Source organism: Girardinichthys multiradiatus, chromosome 14 (assembly GCF_021462225.1).
Source record: "Girardinichthys multiradiatus isolate DD_20200921_A chromosome 14, DD_fGirMul_XY1, whole genome shotgun sequence".
In the NCBI taxonomy this organism is placed as follows: domain Eukaryota; kingdom Metazoa; phylum Chordata; class Actinopteri; order Cyprinodontiformes; family Goodeidae; genus Girardinichthys; species Girardinichthys multiradiatus.
This window is the reverse complement of record NC_061807.1, coordinates 41,130,571-41,142,955: the sequence shown is the minus strand read 5'-3', so window position 1 is coordinate 41,142,955 and position 12,385 is coordinate 41,130,571. Positions and strand designations below refer to the sequence as shown.

The 12,385-nt window shown below is 39.3% G+C and overlaps 2 protein-coding genes across 2 annotated transcripts; one reads left to right on the top strand and one right to left on the bottom strand.

Moving 5' to 3' along the window:
- Window positions 1-3,533: 3,533 nt before the first annotated feature.
- cskmt (citrate synthase lysine methyltransferase) lies at window positions 3,534-6,703 on the top strand. Its single transcript, XM_047384919.1, has 2 exons — window positions 3,534-3,678; window positions 5,957-6,703. Exons 1-2 carry the CDS (start codon window positions 3,594-3,596, stop codon window positions 6,637-6,639), a joined length of 768 nt encoding a protein of 255 aa, XP_047240875.1. The 5' UTR covers window positions 3,534-3,593; the 3' UTR covers window positions 6,640-6,703.
- A 1,606-nt stretch (window positions 6,704-8,309) lies between these two features.
- LOC124880040 (ependymin-like) lies at window positions 8,310-11,196 on the bottom strand. The gene is made up of 6 exons (XM_047384920.1): window positions 11,030-11,196; window positions 10,911-10,945; window positions 10,698-10,832; window positions 10,422-10,614; window positions 10,192-10,279; window positions 8,310-8,660 (listed from the first exon to the last, which is right to left on the bottom strand). The coding sequence occupies exons 1-6, from the start codon at window positions 11,091-11,093 to the stop codon at window positions 8,537-8,539; spliced, it is 639 nt and encodes a 212-aa protein (XP_047240876.1). The 5' UTR covers window positions 11,094-11,196; the 3' UTR covers window positions 8,310-8,536.
- Window positions 11,197-12,385: the final 1,189 nt, after the last annotated feature.

The following is a 12,385-nucleotide window of genomic DNA, read 5'->3' as shown; positions in this document are numbered from 1 at the left end:
CTTCACCAATCAGACCCTGCTCCATTTTCCAGGAAAAAGCTCACAAATAACGCACTAGTACGAGAGTAGGACCTGATGTATCATTTTGATGTGATTTTCAGAGATCACAAATGTTAGTAGTTTATGCAGAGAAATACTGTATCAAATCCTTTTATTCTATTTGTTGGATGATGAAAGTACCAAAGTTGGCAATAGCCAGTTTTATTCAAGAGTCCAAGATGGCTGGGCACACATAAGCAGCACATGCAAACACCTTTTTTTTTTTTTTGGAATGACTACTGGAAATTAAATCTAAATAAACTATTTTTAATCAAAATTAATAATTGAACAATACAAGAAAAAAAAAAGGAAAAGTAGGTGTATCAAAGGCTTTAGGTATTTAGATATATTTTATAGATTAGTGTGACAGTTTTTACATTTAATTGGTGCTACTTTGTAAATTAAAATATAAATGTATGTAGACTTCATTATACAGAAAGAATTTTAAAATATTTACCAACATAATGATGCCAATATCTAATTTCTTAATTAAATAATTTAAAGGCTAGATTTAAAAGACAAAGTGGGCTAAAGACATTGGATAGTCTGCATTAGCATTCACAAGAAAACACATCAGTAGAAAGGTTTTATAATGAGAGAATGGTAAATATTAAGTGTGCCATTTTTTTTAACGCATCGTTTTTGGTTGGGAAAATGTTAAATATGTGACCAGAAACGACTTAAAGACAAATTGAGATATCCAAAGTGACACATGTTTTTATTTAATCATACAATAAACAGTATCATTTTTTTACAAATGTAATTTTCTGGCAGTTATTTCTTGTATCAGGCTTGAACTAATTAGGAATCTTGACAACTACTTCTTGTAGGAGTAAAACATTTTAAACATGTAAAAATGAACTGTATTACTGCCATTTAAATGGTCTTTTTATTTTGTAGGCTTGCTAAAATTATTACAAAGTTGCAGGATATTTAATATTTTTTACATGTAATTTCTCATGTTCTGATGTTTGGTTAATTGTTGTATTTTATAATAATGCTGTATTATTATCACACTGTAGCCTGCAGAAAAGCTTACCTAAGAACAAGGATTACCGTTGGCTATAAATCATGTTTACTACACATCAGTTAAATGTTAAACCTGTTACAATGTTCTGATTGTACATGACAGATGAACCAGTAAATGAAAGCAGTAATTCAAATAGATCCGTTTAGGAAAGCTCAGGGTCCGTGAATATTCTGGTAATTGGATTTTCACATCAGACTAGTGATGTAAACGAAAAATCACGGAGTTATTTTGATTTTTGTTTTAAAATACAAAATGTTAAATTCAAATATGAACCATTTTTCATGGCCATGTGGTTTACATTTTCTTTCATATTTCAAATCTTAAAAACAAAATTTCTGGCTCTGAGAAACAACAAAATGAAATGAAGCATGTTTTCATAATTTTACAAGTGGGGACCTAATTCAGAGTCGCTGTTTCTTCTGTACACATGGACATTCCACTTTAGAGAAATGCCTAGTCACAACATGTAATGAGGAAAGTCAGAACATTTTCAAGAACTTTGTTTTGAACAAAGAACATTACAGAACAAAGGCTTTGCACATAAAACGAGTAATATCAACACAGGAACATGATACATAACAAAACAATAACCATGTAATTACTGGTTTTGATGATCCTCAAGGGTTTCAATGCAAAATATATGTGGCATGAAGTCTTTAATTTTTAAGCAGTAATTAATTAGCATTTTATTGCATAAGATAAGTATTTGATCACCTAACAACCAGTAAGAATCCCGGCTCTCACAGGCCTGTTAGTTCTTCTTTAAGAAGCCCTCCTGTTCTCCACTCATTACCTGTATTAACTGCACCTGTTTGAACTCATTATCTGTATAAAAGACACCTGTCCACACACTCAATCAAACAAACTCCAACCTCTCCTAAATGGCAGAGACCAGAGAGCTGTGTGAGGACATCAGCGATAAAATAGTAGATCTGCACAAGGTTGGGATGAGCTACGGGAAAATAGCCAAGCAGCTTGGTGAGAAGATAACAACTGTTGGTCCAATTATAAGAAAATGGAAGATTCTCAAGCCAGTGCATGTCCAGGCTCGTCTGAAGTTTGCCAATAACCATCTGGATAATCCAGAAGAGGAATGGGAAAAGGTCATGTGGTCTGATAAGACAAAAATAGAGCTTTTTGGTCTAAACTCCACTTGTCGTGTTTGGAGGAAGAAGAAGGATGAGTACAACCCCAAGAACACCATCCCTACCTTGAAGCATGGAGGTGGAAACATCATTCTTTGGGGATGCTTTTCTGCAAAGGGGACAAGATGGCTGCACCTTATTGAAGGGAGGATGGATGGGGCCATGTATTGGGAGATCTTAGCCAACAACTTCCTTCCCTCAGTAAGGGCATAGAAGATGGGTCGTGGTTGGGTCTTCCAACATGACAATGATCCGAACACAGCACACAGCCCGGGCAACTAAGGAGTGGCTCTGTAAGAACCATCTCAAGGTCCTGGAGTGGCCTAGCCAGTCTCCAGACCTGAACCCAATCAGAAATCTTTGGAGGGAGCAGAAAGTCTGTATTCCCCAGCGACAGCCCTAAAACATGAATAATCTGGGGAAGATCTGTATGGAGGAGTGGTCCAGAATCCCTGCTGCAGTGTGTGGAAACCTACTCCAGAACTAGGGGGAACGTCTGATATCTTCAATAGTAAACAAAGGTTTCTGTACCAAATATTAAGTTTTGTTTTTCTGATGTATGACATACTTATGCCATGCAAAAAAATGCAAATTTATTATTTAAAAAACAATGTGATTTTCTGGATTTTTGTTTTAGATTCCATCACTATACCTATTATAAAAATGAAAGACTTCTACATGCTTTGCAAGTGGGAAAACCTGCAAAATCGGCAGCGAGACAAGAGGAGTCCCATGACATGGATTCTGTAAATGTACAATAACTCAAGCCAGCAGCATGTACTACAAAACAAAACTGCAGGTCCACAACTTCACACTCTTCAACTTGAGAGGAACAGAGAGTGACCTGAGTAGCCAGGTATTTCCCCACCTTCAAAACAGCCATTTTGAAGGTATGATTCAAGAACTCAAGGAAATCATAGGAAATGTGGGTATCTATCTATCTATCTATCTATCTATCTATCTATCTATCTATCTATCTATCTATCTATCTATCTATCTATCTATCTATCTATCTATCTATCTATCTATCTATCTATCTATCTATCTGTCTGTCTGTCTGTCTGTCTGTCTGTCTGTCTGTCTGTCTGTCTGTCTGTCTGTCTGTCTGTCTGTCTGTCTGTCTGTCTGTCTGTCTGTCTGTCTGTCTGTCTGTCTGTCTGTCTGTCTGTCTGTCTGTCTGTCTGTCTGTCTGTCTGTCTGTCTGTCTGTCTGTCTGTCTGTCTGTCTGTCTGTCTGTCTGTCTGTCCTGATCAAAGATCGTAAACGATAGTTAGATGTTTTCTCAATCACGTTTTACTGGACTCCAGCGCAAGTTTAATACGAAGAATTGTGGTGAGAGTGAGACCTCTGTGCTTGAGCGCTGCAGGAAACAAACCAACATGTCTGCTTTTACAAAGTCGTTCGTCAGCTTGGCTCGCAGAAGAGTATTTTCCAGAAGTATAAGGCAACATTCATCTGTGACAAGTATGTCCAAAGCTGGAATGAAACATTTCTGAATAGTTTCGTTGTTTTTGAGTTTTTCTATAGTTGTGTCGCTAAGCTAACTAGCTAAACAAAATACATTTTGGTGGTCTTTAAAAATATTAGCTGTTGACATTTAGAGTTGGTTATGTGGTTGCACAGGAAGCTAGAGCTAATGACTTGTTTTGTGATAAAGTTTCATCATGAACGTATTCAACAAATGCATAACGCGCAGCTCCAAAAAATGCAGGAAACTTGCAAAGTTTGTCCGCATTTCAGTAACAAATACAAACTTCAGTGTGTTTTATGGGGATTGTATACGATATATAAATTGATTTTACAGTTTGTTGATCTTAGTTACCAATGAGAATCTGAAAAGGGTGTTATTATGAACTGAGGCAATAATTTTGTAGAACCACCTCTAAAATGAATGGCTCCACCAGCTTTTCACCACTAGAGACTGCATTATTAGATCCATTCTTCTGTGTAAAGTAACTCAGATTGGCTGGAGAACAAGTTTCTTTTTTTTCCTTCTGTCGCAGCTTTCAGGCATACCACTGAGAAGCTGGTTGCCAACATGTAACAGATTTGCTCCATGAAAAGGATATCGTAGTACAGAATCCTAATACCTAATGATTTTAGCATATGTGTCAAAATAGGTTTGTTTGTGTTGAGTGGGTGTATGTGAGCAAGTCAGCATCTCCATACAGTTTGTCATCAGAGGAAAGCGTGAAGTTCTCTAGGTTTTCCTGGATCACTGACTGTGGAAACTTCACACTAGACTTTAAGCAACATGGATTATGTGCCGGTCCAATCTTCCTCCAGACTCTGGGACCTTGATTTCCAAATGAAATGCAGAATTTACTTTCATATTAAAACAGATCTTTGGACCTTTGAGCATCAGTCCAGTTCCTTTTCTCTTTAGCCCTGGTAAGACGCTTCTGACGTTGGTTCAGGAATAGCTTGACACAAGGAACATGCGCACGTGTAGTATTCATCTGTGTGTGGTGGTTCTTGATTCAATTCAAAGTAAAAATACTTTATCATATACTTTATTTTACTTTGCTTTATCTAAGTACTGACTTGAGCCTCAGTCTGCCCCTTGTGAAGCTCCCCCAAAATCTTGAATAGATTTCGCTTGACAATGCTCTTAAGGCTGCCGTACTCCCTGTTGCAGGTGCACCTTTTTCTACCACACTTCTTTCTTCCACTCAATTTTCTGTTTATATGGTTGGATACAGAACTCTGTGAACAACCAGCTTCTTCAGCAAATACCTTTTGTGGCTTCCCCTCCTTGTGAAGGGTGGTGATGACTGTTGTCTGGACATCTGTCCAGTCAACAGTCTTTCCCACTGATGGTGTAGCCTATGACCCCTATGACCCAGAGGGAGAGACTGTTTAAAGATTTTTTTTTGCAGGTGTTTTGAGTTAATTAGCTGATTAGGGTGTGACTCCATGAGTTTTTTCACATTATTCAAATTTTCTGAGACACTGAATGTTGGGTTTTCTTTACCTGTATGCCATAATACAACAAACAAAGGCTTGGAATATATCAGTCTATGTGCTTCTGGCAGACAGACACAAGGCGTCACTCTGGTTAATGTAGTCCTTGCCCAGCCAGTCTAAGTAGACAGCCATGGCTTGGTAGGTTTGCTGTTGTACCATACATTTTTAGATGATAGGTGTAACAGTACCTGGGAGCTGTTTATAGCTTTGGATATTGGTGTTTTTGTAACCTAACCCTACTTGTACTTCTCCACAACTTCAATCATGTCCTGACTGCTGTGTTCCTTGGTCTTCAGCTGGTTGCTGATCGTTCACTAAGCTTCGTACGACATTGCTTCGGTGTTCGCTGGTACCTGTAACCATCAACGGAGTCTTCCGACGTCGGATTTTCAGCTTGACTCAGCTCGAGCTGGTACCAATTAATCGTTACTAATGGAAAACCCAAATATTGCTGCGCTGAGTAGATACTTGTGGAAAAGGGGCTTTATTTGGAGTAAATGGAGCTGAATAAATATTTGCACCACACGTTTAAGATTTTTATTTGTGTGAATGTGATGTATCCTTTTCCTTCCACTTCACATTGATTTGCTGCTTTGTGTTGGTCCGCTACATAAAACCCCAATAAAATAGATTGAGGTTTGTTGTTCTAACATGGAAACATGGGAAGAAATTCAAAAGATGTCACTGCTTTTCCAAAGAGCTGTGCAGGACTAGAAGATGAGCTATGCCCGTTTCCTGCTAATCACTGTGTCCTTTTTACCTGTCTCATGTCTAGCTGAGCTGATGGAAAACATGGATAAGAAATCAGCGTGGGACCGCTTCTACTCTGAGACCAGCAGCAGGAATCCAAACTTTAAAAACTTTGAGTGGTTCTTCGGCTTCGATGCTGTGCAGGACTTCATCATGCCCCTCCTGCACACTGCGTCTCGTCCACACTCTCCTCTCCACGTCCTGGATATGGGGTGTGGCACATCTGCACTGGGCCCCTGCATCTACAGAGACTCGGTCCTGCCAGTTCGAGTCACATGTGCCGACATCTCCCCTGTAGCTGTACGGCTAATGAGGGAACATGTTCAGGCTGAAGCTATTCAGCCTCACGATGTTTCCTCTCACATTGAGTTTTTAGAACTGGACTGCACACAGCTTGACACGTACTACGGTTCCAACAATCTGGATCTTATTGTTGACAAGGGCACCACAGATGCCTTGTTGAGGTCCAAGGAGGGGACGGAGAAGGCTGGCTTGGTGCTGAAACAGTGTCTGAGGGTGTTGCGGACCTCAGGATCCCTGCTCCAGTTCTCAGATGAGGATCCTGATGCCAGACTTGTGTGGTTAGAAACAGCTGCTCAGGATCAGGGGCTGGTGGCAGCAGATGTTGGGGTGCAGGAGGTTGGGGTGTTAAGGGGTGTGTGTTACTACTGTTACCAAGTGACTCTTCATCAGGATGTAAACAAATGAAGTTTTTCCACCTCTGGAAAGTATAAACGAGTTTATTGTTAAATAAATGTTTAGGCAAGTCATATATCTGTCTGTGTACTTCACATCTACATAAAATACATATAATATACATCAGGGTCAGAACAATGGTGTAATATTATGTTCCATCGCTGATCTGATTCTGCACTCATTGCTGACTATCTACCGCCATCTAGTGACCAGGTTGCATACAGAGATCCCAGAACTGTGTCACTGATCAATATTGACTTTTTTCCTGTGCCAGTTCAGTTAGTTTCAAATAACTTCATTTATGGACATTTATGGTTTTTTATGTTTGCAGGGAAGGGGCTGTTACCAACAGCTGGTGACAATTTCCTGTCATCCATCCATCCATACACACACACACACACACACATACAGGGGAACTGATGCCTGTCTCCAGTGGTAATTGACTGAGTAATGTGTGATGTTTTTGGACTGTGGTAGGAAGCTGGTGTACCTGCAGAGAACCCAGACAAAAAAAACCCCACGTTTTTGTAGAAATGATGAGCTAATGAAAAGTATGTCCATGTACTGTAAGGTATATGCACTCAGTACTGGTGTTGCATGGAGCTAATCAATCTTTGGCTCTGCTCAGGTGTTAAGGAAACTCAGGTTGCTTTATTAGCAGCCTTCATCTCGGCTGCACTGTTGGCTCTGGTGCTGCTCCTCTTCCTCCTGACTGTATTCCATAGATTCTCTGTGTGAGTTCAGGTCAGGCGAGTCTGCCGGCCAGTCAAACACATTGAGAGTGAGGGCAGGTACCAAGCCCTGCTGGAAACTAAAATCTGCATTCCCATAAACCTTGTCAGCAGAGGGAAGCCTGGCAGTTGATTGCACAGACTTTGGACCCGAGAAAAGACAGTCAATCAACACAGACTCTGGAACAGTTACTTTGGACCTCAAGCAGCCTGAATTCTGTGCCTCGCGACTCTTCCTTCAGACTCTGGGACCTTGATTTCAAAACGGAATGCAAAAATCATCCTCTGAAAAAGGAGTTGGAGCCACAGATCAGTAGTCCACTCCTTGTTCTTCTAAACCCAGGTAAGATACTTCTGATATCATCTCTGGTTCCAGCGTGGCTTAATACAAGGATTGAGACAGTTGTCCTTGACACGTCTACGTGTGACAGATCTCGAAGTTCTGATTCCTCCTGCAGTCTTCTTAATGCTGTCAGATCTCTAGTTATCCCTGTTTGTTACCCTTTTTCTACTACATCTTTTCCTTGCAATTAACTTTCCAATAGTATGCTTGGATATAAGTGTTTGGAAACAGGCTGCTTCTTTAGCAGTGACCTCTCACCCTTGTCAGTGACAACTGTCAGGCCAGCGGTCTTCCTCATGACCATGTAGGCTATAACAACATTTCTGTAATAAAAATAGACTTATTTTTTTTATCAGTCCTATATAATACATTAATGTTCTGGGAACCTGAATTCAAGGTTTTTATTTGCTGGAAGCAATAATTCTTAAAATATTTCATTTTGTGTAATGAACCCTACAATATATGAGTTTCACTTTTTGACATGAATGATGAAATTCTAATTTATTGAGAGGTACGTTTGCTTCAGTAAGACCGAGATGTTTTGGGCTGCACTTTGTGGCCAAGATGAAGGCAGATATCTGCTAAGTGCATAAGCATCGAAGCAAACCTTTGATTTTAAACATTTTTTATTTATACATGACGAAAAAATTAAAAACGTGTTTATGTTTGTTTATAAGTAATGCAAATGCTACACTATTTGATTTACACACAATCAGCTGATTGAACAACTGGACACATGGTGAAGATTTTATCCACTTCTTTATCAAGGAGTAAAAAAAGTAATCGTTCAGTGCAAAGATTCATGTACAGTCCTCCTCCTCATCATCATCACCATCTAAAACAAGCTGTAGAAGGTGGCAGGATCCTCCCCTTCTTCCTTTTCAAGTTCGGCATCCTTACAAAAGCTTGGTGGGATGAGCTGTTGAGGATCAGACAGCCCGATGACGTTGTTGAAGAAACTAAAAAAGGAAAAACGTTTTACTGTCAGCAGGACCTGAGGGACTAACAGTGCAGTCCACCTCGATTCGACCACAACACATTCACGTTATTTGACACTTTAAACTGAAAACAGATATACAAGCACAGCTCAAAAGAAATAGAATATCGGGAAAAAGTTCAATATTTGTTCGTAATTTCAGAAAGCAAAACTCATATAGATTTATTATGCTCTGAGGGAAATATTTCAAGCCTTTATTTCTTGTAATTTTGAATGATTATGGCTTACAGATACTGAACCCAAAATTCTGGCAAAATTTCAATATTGTTAATAAAATATTGGAAATATTGCAAACTCATGGTGTCAATCCCTAATCAGCTAATTAACTCAAAACACCTGCAAATGTTTCCTGAGACTCTAAATCAGGACTGACTTTGGACACCACTGTTCTAAATGGTCTCTCAGTCTGGGTCCATAGGCTGAACAATCATGGAGAAGACTTCTGGGTGGACAGAGGTCCAGAAAACAGTCATTGACACCCTCCACAAGGAGGCGAAGCCTGAAGGCCGCTATCAAAGCAACCTGGGCCTCCACTATCACCACATAATCATCAAAATAATAAGAAATAAAAGCTCTGCAACAAATCTATATAATTATGAATTTCCTTTCTGAAATGAGTGACAAAAATGTTGAACAATTTCACAATATTCTAAGTTTTTCAGCTGTAGCTGTACAGGTAGTACTTTGTTGTCAGTTTTGATATTGATTGTTAAAGTTCATAATTAGAGAAAGACATGCAGAGTTTGTCTTGTTTGGAAGGCTTGCACGTCTCTCTAAAGAGAAAATGCGGCACCACTTACAAGTACTAGAACCTTAAAGAACCACAAGACTCCTGGAACAAGACGAGACCGCATTAGAGATGTTTAGTCATAGTTGACTGTGAAATATAAATGTTTTAACAGCTTGCAAAAGTAATCACACCTCTTGAACCTTTGTCTCAGAAGCACACATTTCTGTGCATTTTACCAACTCAAAGAGGCACATACCTTTAAGGTGGAAGGAAAATAATACACATCTTTCACACAAAGAAAAAGAAATCAAGAAAAGTGTGTTGTGCATTTGTCTATATATCCTGTTATTGTTGCTAAAAATATACAAAACATATACTAGATCATGAAAGTCCAAAACAATGAACCCCCCAAAATATGGCACACTACGTGTTTTTTAAATAAAACAAACATATGTTTTGAATGATTTAGAGAGTCCTTATCTAAAAAATACTTTGTTTCATTTAAATAATGTTTGCATAGTTTATTGTTAAGCAGATAAAAATGAAAACTTTCAGATCAGGATAATCTGTGTATTTAATAAAAACAAATCACATTTTGTGGACTGTGAGTACTTTTAAATTGACGGTTTTGGCCCGTATGGGTATAAGTTCAGACACCACTCTTGTAAATACATTGAGGTTTTTGAGTTTAACATTAGAAAATGTGAAAAAGTTCCAGGCACTAATTCATCATCTTAAGGTGACTGCAGGTAGATGCACTGACCTGGTGACCATCCATCCAGCTCTGGTGGTATGGAACAGCGTGGTGACAGGAACACAACCGAACTCAGTCACAGTGCTCATGTACTTTGCTGTGTAAACACAATCAGGACAAAGTGTAGATGATGCAGTCAAACTGGAAATATGACTACAGTGATTATTTAAGGAAAGTCATGTGCTTCCTCCAGCCACATGATTTTGTAATTTGTTTTGCCTTATTTCCTCCTGTTGTACCTGTTTTGTTTCTCATCTGCAGCTGCCCAGTCCATGTGTTGACCAGGACTCCCTGTCCAGGACCGGAGGAGCTGCCCAGCACCACCTGGCCCACCAGGGAAGCATCCTTTGGAATAGCCAGCGGGTGGAAATCTCTGTTCAGACGTTTCTTGTAGCATGTGTGGTTTCTGTAGCTGATCTTGTACATAACACCCTAACAGGACAGGGCAGGATTATAATATAAAGCAAAATACCTTGTTATAAAATCGTTCAACCATCCTTCTCTGTTGCTGTTACCTTTCTGTACAGGAGAAGCACATCCAGGTGGAACGTTTTATTATCATAGGATCCAAACTCTCTGAGACGGATCCGCTGACCCAGGGCGTCATAAGTGTACTTGGCAAAGGCTCCCAGCTTCTCATTTTGAGTGGACTGGAAATAAATGCACTATTAATGGTTGCCAAAATCACAAACTACAGTATAATCAGTTATTAAAATGTTGGAACTCACCACAGAAAGGGAACCAGTCATCAGGGATGGGGATGCTGTCCAGATTAAAGACTTATTTTAATCTAAACAGATGATAAATGCAAAGTATTACGCAAATGTTTCATAGTGGAAGTACTCACTGCATGGTTGGGGTCTCTGAGCCAGGCAGCCCGCTGACAGGCACACAAGCAGTAGAGCTCTCATGTTGTCAAGCGGACTTCTCTCTGCTGTGACAAACAATCGGAGAGCTCACTTCCTTTTAAACCAGGTTCCGGACTTACTAGTCAGCGTCGACTGAAGCCTGTTTTCTTTTATTTTTTATTGCTCTGTGGCTTTAAGGAGGAGCTCTGACAAGTCTGATCAACAATGTCTCAGTGTGAAGTCATTCAGTGTGTTTGAGTTCAGGTAAATCAGCTGACAAATCCACAGCCGAGAGACAGTTTAAAAACAACATTTTGACCTTAAAAAGGGAGAACAATTAAGCAGCAGTTCCTCTAGTTTTGTTCTTCCCCTTACAGCTAAGCTCAAACATCACTTGGAGAGGTGATGTATAATGACTTTGTCTCAGAAATCATTTGGATAAACATGGTTTCACATATGATTTATGGAAAATAGCTCATCAGCGAATCTACAATATTAGAACAGGTTAAAAGTAACTAAAAATGTAAAACTGCTGTTGAGTTTCAGTAAATAATACTTGTTTAGGAGTCATTTTAGAAAAAAAGGCCTGTTTCTGACACTTTGAATATTACTTTGGTCAGACATGTACAAACAGCACAGAGAATTTCTCCTGTTCCTCTTTGTCAGCCAGCTGTATCCTGTCAGAGAGCTGAACCTCTGTCATCTCGTGGCAGATTCCTTAATCTTATGAAATAACAAAGAGAGTTTTTGGAGCTGCTTTAAAACTAGGATCCTTCTAAGGATTGAACAGTTGAAATGACTTATCTCTAAAGGCTCGAGGGGTACATGTTTTCATGCAATCTTTACTTGTACAGAGAATTAGATGATTTTATATGGATAAGATTCATGATATTTTTAAAAGACTTAACATTTTTCCACTGAACGTCTTACTAAAGTAGGCTGCACGGTGGTACAGTTGGTACCGCTGTTTCTTTACAGCATGAAGGTCCTGGGTTCAACTCCCATTCATTGGTCTATTGTTTATAAAAATGTGTTTGGTATCAAACCTCTTAGTTTTCATTAAACGTTTCGGGTCTCTCTGACCAACACAGAGGTCACTAGGGCTTTTTAAACCACAAATTTTCCCACAATTTTCACCTAAACTAATTAGTACTTTCTTGTAGCCCTATGGTATCCAGGGACATCCGGGACACAAGGGTCAACGACTGCAATACTCACAGGACTCTGGGGATTCAGGAAATGTATAATATACCCAGAATGTCTGTTTGTAGGAGGTGATGGTACTACAAGTGAAAGGTTTTGGCCAGAATTAGTTCTACCCAGAGCGATAAATTGTAGCTCAGTTTTCAAAAAAG